This window comes from Falco peregrinus, chromosome 2 (assembly GCF_023634155.1).
Source record: "Falco peregrinus isolate bFalPer1 chromosome 2, bFalPer1.pri, whole genome shotgun sequence".
Taxonomy (NCBI): domain Eukaryota; kingdom Metazoa; phylum Chordata; class Aves; order Falconiformes; family Falconidae; genus Falco; species Falco peregrinus.
Genome location: NC_073722.1, coordinates 39689696 through 39699722, shown reverse-complemented (window position 1 = coordinate 39699722; position 10027 = coordinate 39689696). Strand labels below are relative to the sequence as shown.

At 55.4% G+C, this 10027-nt stretch overlaps 1 protein-coding gene across 3 annotated transcripts; it reads right to left on the bottom strand.

Annotated features, from left to right (window-relative positions):
• Window positions 1-2: 2 nt before the first annotated feature.
• Window positions 3-8601, bottom strand: SMYD5 (SMYD family member 5). 3 transcript variants are annotated; one of them, XM_055795695.1, is made up of 14 exons: window positions 7967-8172; window positions 7672-7780; window positions 6826-6965; window positions 6475-6596; window positions 5682-5751; window positions 5141-5245; window positions 4594-4656; window positions 4335-4405; window positions 3934-4040; window positions 3336-3392; window positions 2390-2484; window positions 2076-2146; window positions 1617-1698; window positions 1314-1442 (listed from the first exon to the last, which is right to left on the bottom strand). In XM_055795695.1, the coding sequence occupies exons 1-13, from the start codon at window positions 8060-8062 to the stop codon at window positions 1641-1643; spliced, it is 1164 nt and encodes a 387-aa protein (XP_055651670.1). In that variant the 5' UTR covers window positions 8063-8172; the 3' UTR covers window positions 1314-1442; window positions 1617-1640. The 3 variants fall into 3 exon arrangements, with proteins under 3 accessions (XP_013156331.3, XP_055651669.1, XP_055651670.1); XM_013300877.3 differs by lacking the exon at window positions 1617-1698 and having other exon boundaries at window positions 3-1442; window positions 7967-8122; XM_055795694.1 differs by lacking the exons at window positions 1617-1698; window positions 6475-6596 and having other exon boundaries at window positions 3-1442; window positions 7967-8601.
• Between the last annotated feature and the right edge of the window lie 1426 nt (window positions 8602-10027).

Sequence of the window (10027 nt, the reverse complement as noted above, 5' to 3'; positions counted from 1 at the left end):
GCTTCTAACCAGTCTCGGTTTATTACGAACACTGAAGGGGACATGGCCCCGGGACGGCTGGGGACAAGCAGCGGGGTGTGGGGCTGGCGGTGATGGCAGTGTCAGAGGTGCCCATCTACAGTGTCGCCCTCGCTCCCACAATCCAGCTGCCACGGGTTGGAAGGAAGCGGCAGCAGAAAAAGCTCCCCAGAATGCAAATGGGGAGGAAAATAGGCCGGGCACATCCCCAACCTGCTGCCTGTCTGTCGCACAGAGCAGTCTTCTCCCTCCGGCCGTGTGGTCCGCAGACTGGGACAGCGCAGACAGCAGTGTGGCCTCATCGGTGGCTGGCAGCATGGGATGGATGACAACGCTCAGCTGCCGGTGATGTCTGGGTGTGGGGAAGCACCATGCTGAGTCCCTGGCACAGCGGATCCCAATAGGGCGCATCCTCCTCCCGCAGCTGGACAGCCCAGCGGGATGGCTTGCACACTGCAAAACCCAAAACTTTTGGGTTTTGGATGGTGAGTTTGCTCTGGGCTAGCAGCAGCCTGGCCGTTCCCCCTCCCTGAGGAGCCTGGCAATCACTGCGTGGGGCTCTGCATCGTGTGAGGGATGGGACCGAGGTGGGAGGGATCTGTCTTCCAGGGTCGGCTCCACTCTCCCTGCTGGACTTGGGCATCTGAGCCACCCTCTAAGGTGTCTCTGTCCCACCTGCAAAATCATTTTGCCCCTTGCTGCTCACCAAGCCAAGGCATGGAATGGAGTATATATACGGACCCCAGCTCCTTAGTGTGTAGATAGTGCTAATATAGACATTAAATAGTACCCCTCGTGCACAAACACACGTACACACACACATGCACACACGTTCCCCTCGTCCCTGCAAAGTAAGATAGGACACGCTCCTCCGCATCCACGGCCGGCACAGATGTGGTGGAGCCACCTTGCAGGTGGTCACAAGGTGACCAGCATGATGACCCAGGGGCTGGCTGGACCCTGCTCTCCTCCAACCTCCTCTGCAAGCACCAGCCAGCATGGTGGGGGGCCACCAGCTCACAGCCTGTCCTCACAGGGAGGATGGCGACAGCCTGACATGCACATGCGCGCGCGCACACACACACACACAGACAGAGCACACAACAAGGACAGGCAGGAGCAGGGCCTGCCTCCGGCTCCCCTGCTGTCCCACTCCACCAGACCTCTGCCACTGGCATGTGGCCTCCCACCCGACCCCACAACACAACCCTGTTTGTAGTATTAAAGCTGCTGCCTTTCGGAGGACCCTCTCATCCCTTCCCTCTCCTCTCGCCCGGGGCCAGGATCAAACGTCAGTCATCTCATCCTCCAGCTCAGCATCATCCGTCTCCCCTTCACCCTCCTCCTCTTCATCCGACGTCACGTCGGCATCATCAGCTTGCGCTAGGCACTTGGGACATGAGCAGGTAAACAAGTAGTTCTCCCTGGAAGAAGGGAAGGAAGAAGGAGAAAGAGTGATGGCATTGAGACTGGCACAACCCCAACACTGCTCTGTCCCTGAGCCACTGCCCAGCAGCAGCCAGAAAGGGGATAAATATGTTTGTTTTATTTATTTATATATTAATATAAATATTTATATAAAAAATACAACATATAACCCGTGGAGGAGGACGCGGGTTTGATCACGCTGGGCTCAGGAGAGCTGGAGGCAGTCTGGGTGGACAGGGGGATTCTGCAGCCCTGCAGGGGTGACGGGACATGGGGACAGAGACCATCAGTGCGAACACCCACCCTTGAAGGGTGGACAAGAGAAGAAGGTGGGGGGGGACAGCAACGGTTTGCAGGAGCGAACTACAGAGTGTTGCAGGCCTGCAGAGAGAGAGGCGGGAGGGAACCAAATCCTCAGTCCCTGTACCTACAACACATAAGAAAGGACTGCAAAGAGCCTGAAGCACTGAAAGCACTACATGCACACCCTTACCACAAACACGCTGGCTGGCACATCAGCCCATGCACAGCCACACATCAAGGCCCCGAGGTGGGGATGCAGCCCAGACAGACTGACTGGGGGTGCACACGGGTGCTGTGTCCCCCCGGGTCCCTCCAAGCAGCCCTACCTGAGTATCTTGTTGCGGCTGTGTCTGCTGCGCTCCCTCTGACAGCAGTCTAAATAACTGATGCAGATTTCCTGTGAGCAAAGACAAACAGGTTGGGCTGAGAATCGCTTCTCGCGAATCCAAAGCAACACAATTTGTAGCAGTCCCTCTCAGGCAGAAATATGGGCTCTGGTAGCCCCTACATGTGAAGAGGCATGAATTCCCTTGCCAGGCTCACACAAGAGACAGGAGGTACAGGCCTGGGGTCCACGGGGGATGTAGGGGATACAGGGACCCGATGCCACCCCGGGTTCATCCAGGCCCTGCTGCCTCACCTCTCCTGCTTTGATGTCCTCCAGAGCCGTCAGATGCAGGAGGAAGTTGTTTTCTGGGAAGGATGTCTCAGCATTGGGAATGCAGCTGTGGTTACCTACGAGCAGGATGGGACAGAGCTGTGAGGACATCTCCAGAGGACGGGGAAGACAGAGGCAGGGTGGGAGACCCCACAGAGACCACAGGACTTGTGCCTGCCCTTCTGTGTGCCCCAGGCAGGTGGCAACCAGTGCCACAGCCTGGCTAAGGATGAGGCAGCACAATGCTGCAGCCACCCCATCCACCTCAGGGACACCAGCACGACACCTTCCATTCACATTGGGGACTACAGCGTTTGGCAGGGCAGGATGCAGGGCCAGGGCTCTCCCTTAGACCCACCAAAAACCACTTAGAGAGAGCAAGCTGTCCTGGATCAACCCCAAGGAGGCACAGCATCATCTCTGCCTCCAGGTGCTGGGGAAAGGATGAATGGGGCAGCGCTTTTTCCATGTTTTGCAGCATTCACAGCAGTCAGCTTCCAGGCCCTGCTTGGCCCTGCTCTGCCATTAACACTTGGGAGTGAAAGATGACAGCTCTGGTGCTGGGACATGCTCTCCTACATCCCCACGGGCCAGCCAAAAAACACTCCCTTCCATAACAGTTTGTTTAGCTCCATTTTGCTCAGGCAAGGTTGGAGACAGTCTCTTTACTAACTGTATACATGGCTCCCAGAGACTACATTGCATCCAAGTCCATTCAAGCCAGGACTGACTATTTCATAGTTAGGTGAAATGCCAGAAGACCCGTGAGAGAGCAGCCAGGCCCCGGGGCAGCACCCATCCAATCCCATTGATGGATGGAAAGCACAAACTCCTTTCTCCAGAGGCTTTTAGGAAGAGATAAGCCAGTCTAACACAGGACAATTCCCTCCTCACTGCTAGTTTTCCTCCCAGTCCTTGCATTACTTACAGCAGCTCTGGAGCACGTAGAGACCTGATCCCTCGCAGTTGAGGAACTCTCCTGACTCTGCAGCACAGAAAGGGGGGTTAAGAGCTTTGCATGGGCTGTTCTGACCCTTCCAAACACACAGCTCAGCATGAGCACAAAGGGATGTCCAGCAATCCTGAACGCACACAGCCAGTGCTGGTTTGGGGGCCAGGTGTTGGAGGGTGATTTCCAAAGCATCCTTCCCTCCCCTCTGGGAAGGGATGGAGGACACAAAGATTTACACCCTCGGGCTCTCTGGCCTATGCCTGTACTCACACAGCTGCACCAGTCAAGTAAGTGATAAACAGGTCTTTTGACTGCTCAGCGTAGATGGGTCTTTCAGGCACAGGATTCCTCCAGCCACCCGTGACCTGCCACAGTTCACCTGGGCCACACTGCCCACTAGCTTGGACTTGCCCTATCCACGGAGCAAGCCAAAGGCAGCAGGCATGGCTCACATGGACTGGGGGAAGTGGGATGTCCCAGCCCCTAGTGGGAAGCTCGCTTGGTCCCTGAATGCTACGAAGTCTCCAGCAGTCTCCTGCAAACGACACTGCCCACAGCCATGTCAGGGCCTCACCCTTCTCAATGTCCTTGTAGAGCTGGTCGATGAAGGCGTCCAGCTCCTCTCGTTGCAGCATGGGGAGATCCAGTGCATCACAAGCGTGCACCCACTGGCTCAGAGAGCTGTCAGGAAGCAGAGGGACACCGTTACAGTCCCGCAGTGCTGTTGGCACATGGTGGGACCTCGCAGGGAGGATCTAAGGGTTCAACTCAGTGGCTCTGAGAAGCCAAGGTCTGGCAGAGGGGCACGAAAGGGTTGGACACAGCCAAGATGAAGTACTGCTTTCAAGTTTGCCTCTCCATTCCCCTAAGTCTGAACCCAGCCATTACCCAGGCCAGCATGAATTTACAGACAGTACATCCCCTCCATGCCACACCCCTACTGCTCTGCAAGGAGCACCCAGAATGCGCCATTACCTTGTTCCTATGCCTTGGCCATTGGTCCCAACGAGGGCAAAGAGGGATCGAAAGCCTTCTGGAGTGAACCACTGCAGAAGGGAGATGAGAAAGCAGCTGAGGCCAGGCCAGCCTGCAGCAGCACCCCACTCCGCAAGTGCCTCAGATCCCACAGGGAGCTTTGGGGGAAGCAAGGAATGGGCAGAGTCCCAGGGGAAGCCCTAACCAACCGGAGGGTCCCGCCACGCTCCTGGGCTATTCGGGAGGCAGCTCAACTCACTCTGCTGAGATGTTCGTCATAAAGGGCTTCCGTGAAGAGCAACCGCAGCAGCTCCAGCTGGCCCTGGCAGGACATGGCAACACCATCAGGGTGGGGAGATGCTGCTGCGTGTCAGACCCAGGCTGACGGCCAAGCCCAGCACAGGCCAGAAGGCTCAGGAGTCAGGCTCCTCATCCTTCCCTGCAAGGCTGGAGGCTGCTGCCCTCAGAGCAGCAAAAGCCATTCATTTTAGCAGTAAAAGCCACCTATTCAGCAGCTAAATATCACCCTGTCCCATCCCACAGCAGAAGTATCTCCAGCACAGGAACGAGCAGCACGTCCCACTGAAGCACCACAAGCCCAAAGCCCTCTCTCTAAGCAACCCATTTCCTTTCTGTCAGGTCAGCTATCTCCTAATGGGGGGCTTTGTGCCCCCACTTTGAGCCTGGGATTTCCAGGGTCTCCTATCCTAGCTGTAGTGGGGCTTCTGCACCCACGGGCTCACAGACACAAGCAGGGAGAAACAGGCTCAGGGATTCAACACATCCAGGAACTGCCAGAGTCTTACCTTAAATTTGTCCCCCAGAAGCTTGTGCACAATCTCTTCTTCTTCATTTGCTGTCTTGTTGCAGAACTGGGAGAAGGCCTTAATCCACCACTCCTTGTCTTTAGCCTGACAAAGGAATCAAGCAAAGGCACTGCACCACTACTGCTTTCCTGCCCAACAAGGGGAGGGGAGGGGGGAGAGGACAAACACCGCTGAGCTCAGAGGTATCCAGCCTGCTATCAAGAACCACCAGAAGCAACTGCATGGCGGTAGTTTATTGTCAGAACAAATGCTGAGAAAGCCAGGCCAAAGAAACAGAGCCAAAGGAAAGTTTCAGTTCTGACTAACTATTTTGGTACAGAAAAAAAGACCTGCTTGGCTCAGGACATAGGAACCTCCTTTGCTGCCTGCTGTCTCCAATACCAGGGACCACTAGATGTTGGTATCTATTCAAGCAGGACCTTGCCAGTTGCCTGAGAAAAGATCAGTCCTTGGGAGTAACAGCCACAATAGGATGAGGAAACCACACATCAGCAGCTGTGGCTGCAAAATGCAGATGTACCTGTTTGATGGTGGCGACCATCCGGGCCATCAACATGATGCTGGAAGTCTCTGGTGGATAATGCATGTTTCTGGGGAATAAGAACAAAGAAAAGAGATGAGCAGATCAGTGCTGGTACAGAAATAAAAAGCTGGAGGGAGGCAGAGACAGCTGCCATCCATGTGGTCAGGCCCGCACTCATCCATCACGCCAAAGCAGCCAGCACAGCATCACTGCTTGGGGATCCAGCGCCACTCAGGGCAAGGAGAAGCCTGCACCCGCCTGCCTACCCTAACCATACAAATAATTCCCTACCATCCTGTTAAAACTAGAGCCCAGGTCCCCTACAAAGCCTAGGACTGCAGCAAGAGCTTGGGTTTGTAATGAGCTTTGGGCCAGGGATGTCGCTTCTTCCCTCTGTGCCCATTTTGTCACCTACAAGCAGGGACAGCAATTTATGTACCCACAGGGGTGCTATAAGGAGGATCTCCCCAAGGCTGGAGATCTGCGGGAGTGCTATAAAATTGCAGGAGTGAGGGATGCACAGCACAGTGCTTTGTAGCTCTTTACTGGAAGAAAAAATAAGAACTGCTCAGCCGTGTGTCCAAACCCTTGCACTGCCAAAACAAATTCACAAGGCTGCCCAACCAGCAGGTAAAGCTGGGCAGCATCCCACAGCCATCACCACCCTCCAGCCGCCCCATGCAAAAATGCAAAGCAAGAATGGTCCTCAGCCCTGGTCCCAGGCAGCGTCACCCAGCCCAGGAGAGCCACCTCCTCTGCCCATGGAGCAACAGGCAGGTTGGACTCCTACCTCCATGCCTCCTGCAGCTTGTTGAGGGGGTGCGTGGGGTCATCACGGGATGGGCCAAGGCAGAGGACCTGGTGGTACTGCTCCAAAGCGGCTTGCCTGCACTCAGCACTGCAGTATGTCACCTAGAGGAGCGAGGGGCACAGCACCCAGCATTGGCTACAGCAGCAGGAAAAGGGGGTCCTAGGCCCAGCTGTGCCCCCTCCCTGACCATCCGAGCCCCAGCTCTCCAGCCATCGCAATGCAGAAGGGAAAGGCAGACACCCATCTTGGAACAGCACAAGTGCTTGGCTAGATGCTGTAAAGGAGTCAGTGACCCCAACAGGACAAGAGTCCCTCCCAGCAGGCCCATACCTGGCATCGAGGACACTGCTGGTGCAGATCTTTCCGGATGCTGCACTGCTCCGGGTGAGGCAGCACCAGTGAGCTCTTCCCCAGCAGTCGCTGGGCATTTTCCTCTGCTGTCTCCAAAGCCCGCAGGCAGTGATCGCAGGCTGTGGGGAGACAAGATGGAAAGATGCCACAGTGAGACCACAGCCTTCAACAAGGAAAGGGACCTGAGCCCCAGGCAAGTCAGTGCAGCTGGTACAAGCATCATCAGACAGGACCATCTCCAAGCCGGAGGCACCAGTCTCTTACAGCTCCCTCCATAGGAAAGACCGTTTCTGCTGCAATTTAACTGCCCCCCCCCCCCCCCCCCCCAGACGTCAACTGCTGCCCTGTAACGCTGGGAAGTGTTTAAGGGCTGTATGATGGTAAGTGTCTCCATGTCACTGACCTGTGACGGAGCTCAGCACACAGCAGGGTCTAGGTAGGATGAAAAAGTTTTAAATCCTGCTCTTGGAACCCTCATTTTTGTTCTGGCACCTCCAGAGAACACCAGCACCTTTGAGGCTGTACTCTGCAGTGGTGTGATCAGGATTTACACCCACACCACTAAAAAACTGGGGTTCCTACGCAAGACGGTGCCTGACAGTGGCACGTGGTGCTTGCCCCCAGGGTTGATGGAAGTCAGCTCCCCTCAAATGACCCCGTGTTCAACTTGCCCACAGTTCATTTAGCAGAGGCAGAAATGGCAGCAGGGCCACTTTCCTAGCAGCACTCAGACAAACCCAAACCCTTTCCTTGAAAATGGGGCTGCTCCTGTGGGACCCCGCCGGGGCAGCTGACAGGGACATGCCACCAGCGCCGGCCGCTCACCTCGGTAGTTGTACAGGGCATTCCAGAGGAACTGGGATGACACCACCGGCCTCTCCACGAAGACGGTCTCCCCTTTGCGGATGTTCTTGGTGGCGAACAAGCCTTTCCCCTGCCGAGGGAGAGGCCTGGGTCAGGGACGCCCCCAAGGCCGAAACCCACCCGGGGGCTGAGGGCCCACCGCCCACCCTGAGGGGACGCCGTCGGGTTTTTACCCCTTTTCCCCCTCAAAATCTCTTCTCTGCCGCAGCCTGAGGGAAGGGAAGGAGCCCCGTGGTGAGGGGACAACCGGGCTCACCTTGGCGCTGCTGATGAACCGCGCCTCCGCTGCAGCCCCGGCTCCGGCGCGGCCGCCCGCCACGGAGCCACACACGTCCCCGGCCGCGGCGGCCATCTTCGGGCGGCGACTTCCCCGCTCTGACCCGCCGGGGGCGGGCTGCGCCTCTTCCTCTTCCCCTTCCTCCTCCTCCTGCTCCTCCCGCGCGAAGATGGCCGCTGGCTCCCCATCAGGGGTCCGCGGCCGCCATCGCCCCCGCTCAGCCCCAGGGCGGCCGGGGGTCGGCGGCCATCTTAGCCCTCCCCTCAGCCCACCGCCACCCGCCAAAAAGCCACGAACTGGGGCTGAGGTGCCTCCACGGCCGCCCGGCAATCAGGCAGTTTTGCTGCCTCTCCCTTATTATTATTACATTTTAACCGTACAGCCAGGGGAGGAATAGCCTTCATATCTCAATCAGGCTGCAGCACAAGGTATCCCCTCACAGGGTGAGGAGGCATCGCTAGCTGCCCCGGCGCACCCAAAACTGACAGGAATTCCCCCCAAAAAACCAACACATGCTAATGCGGTCCCCGCGCCCTCGCTACCTCCTACTAGGCTGTCTGCGAACGCCTAAACTCCACGCAAATGCGGGTTTAGTTGTATTTACTAATTCCCATCGGCGCTGCCAGTGACTGTCCTGCTCATCAACCAGGCAGCTGTGGCGGGTTTGGGAATAGGGGACGACTTCATATTTGGGGCCGACTTCATATTTGGGGCCATTGGGGATGTTTTGGAGTCACTAGATGTCACTGTCGGCCCGCGGCGGGGACACAGCACCGGCGGTCTGGCTGCCCGCCTGGACCCTGTCACCTCCGTGCCCAGGCCAGCAGCCCTGCCAGGAGCATGGCCGCAGAGCAGGACACCTCCCCAGCCACCCGGCTGGCGACAAGGGACGGACAAACAGCCTGGGACACCTTCCCCATCTGTATTTTGAGGTCTGGCCCCGGTGAGGCCAGCAGCAGGCTGTGTGGGGCACTGCTCCACCGCACAACGACCATTTCAGGGGCCTACAAGGAGCTAGGCACCGGTGAGCAATGCTACCATCCGACTATTTCAATTACATCTTCATATTAATAGCAGGAAGACCAGCCATTATTGTAGTAACAGCATTACACGTCCTGTTTATCTGAAGTTTCTGTGCTAAGTGGCAGGGTGTTTTGCACAGAGCATCAGCTTGACTCGTGATCCAGCCAGCAACTTAAAAATATCCTTCAACACTTCAAAGCATCCTGTGTCTCTGAACGTGGTGCTCACGTTAATTAGAAGTATTTGTGAAGCTGGGCCAGGATTCCTTCTGCTTCTGTGCTTGCAAAGCAGGGGGATCCTGCTTCTGGACCTCAGTTTGCTGAAGCATCAGCTGGGCAGAGCAGGGGCTGCACAGGTTGCACTGCATCCACCCACAGATCGAGGTCCTGGTTCTCCAGGAGCAGCAGCCCAAACCTGAGCATCCCCTGCTAAACAGCTGCTACATTTCTTACTGTAAATTTAGTCCTCTCTCTGCAGGAACTGGCCCAGACATAACCTGTGTTACCTACTTTCACCCATGATATGGGTTCATCAATCAATTTCCAAAAAAAATTCTTAAGTGTATATATTTTATCCAAGTTTATTAAGAAAAAAACCTCAGACTTTTGGGAAGGATGAAAATGTTGGGGTTTTTGTTTTTTTTATTAATAATTTCAACTGAAAATTATAAAGAGAATAGTTGGAAATGTGTTTTCCTCCTGTTTTTATGACACTTGCAGGTTTTTAGCTGATCTGCTGAAAAGCTGTTCTTGCTCCATTCCAAATGTTCAAGCTTGAGACCAGTGCACAGTTTTACCAGCAAAAACACAAGCATGAGGGAAAAAAACCCCTGCTTTCATATTTGTATTGGCCTGTCGAGGACTGTGTAAAGAACTGTGACTTCTTTTGGAAAGATGTTACTTTCTGATAACAGGGGTCTTATTAGGATGAGGAAAAGATGAGTTTCTTTTCTGGCAGGTTTGTTTTTTTTTTACTCCATTTCCTCAGAAACACAGATAAAACTGTACACAGCTAAAA

Bases quoted from the DNA above. Each gene is read 5' to 3' on its own strand.
- SMYD5 (XM_013300877.3), bottom strand. From the start codon at position 8,062: ATGGCCGCCGCGGCCGGGGACGTGTGTGGCTCCGTGGCGGGCGGCCGC. The intron at 4,041-4,334 runs GTAATGGCGCAT...GCTTCCTGACAG, and splicing joins GGCCAAGGCATAGGAACAAG to CTCTCTGAGCCAGTGGGTGC. The intron at 3,393-3,933 runs GTGAGGCCCTGA...TCTGTGCTGCAG, and splicing joins CTACAAGGACATTGAGAAGG to AGTCAGGAGAGTTCCTCAAC.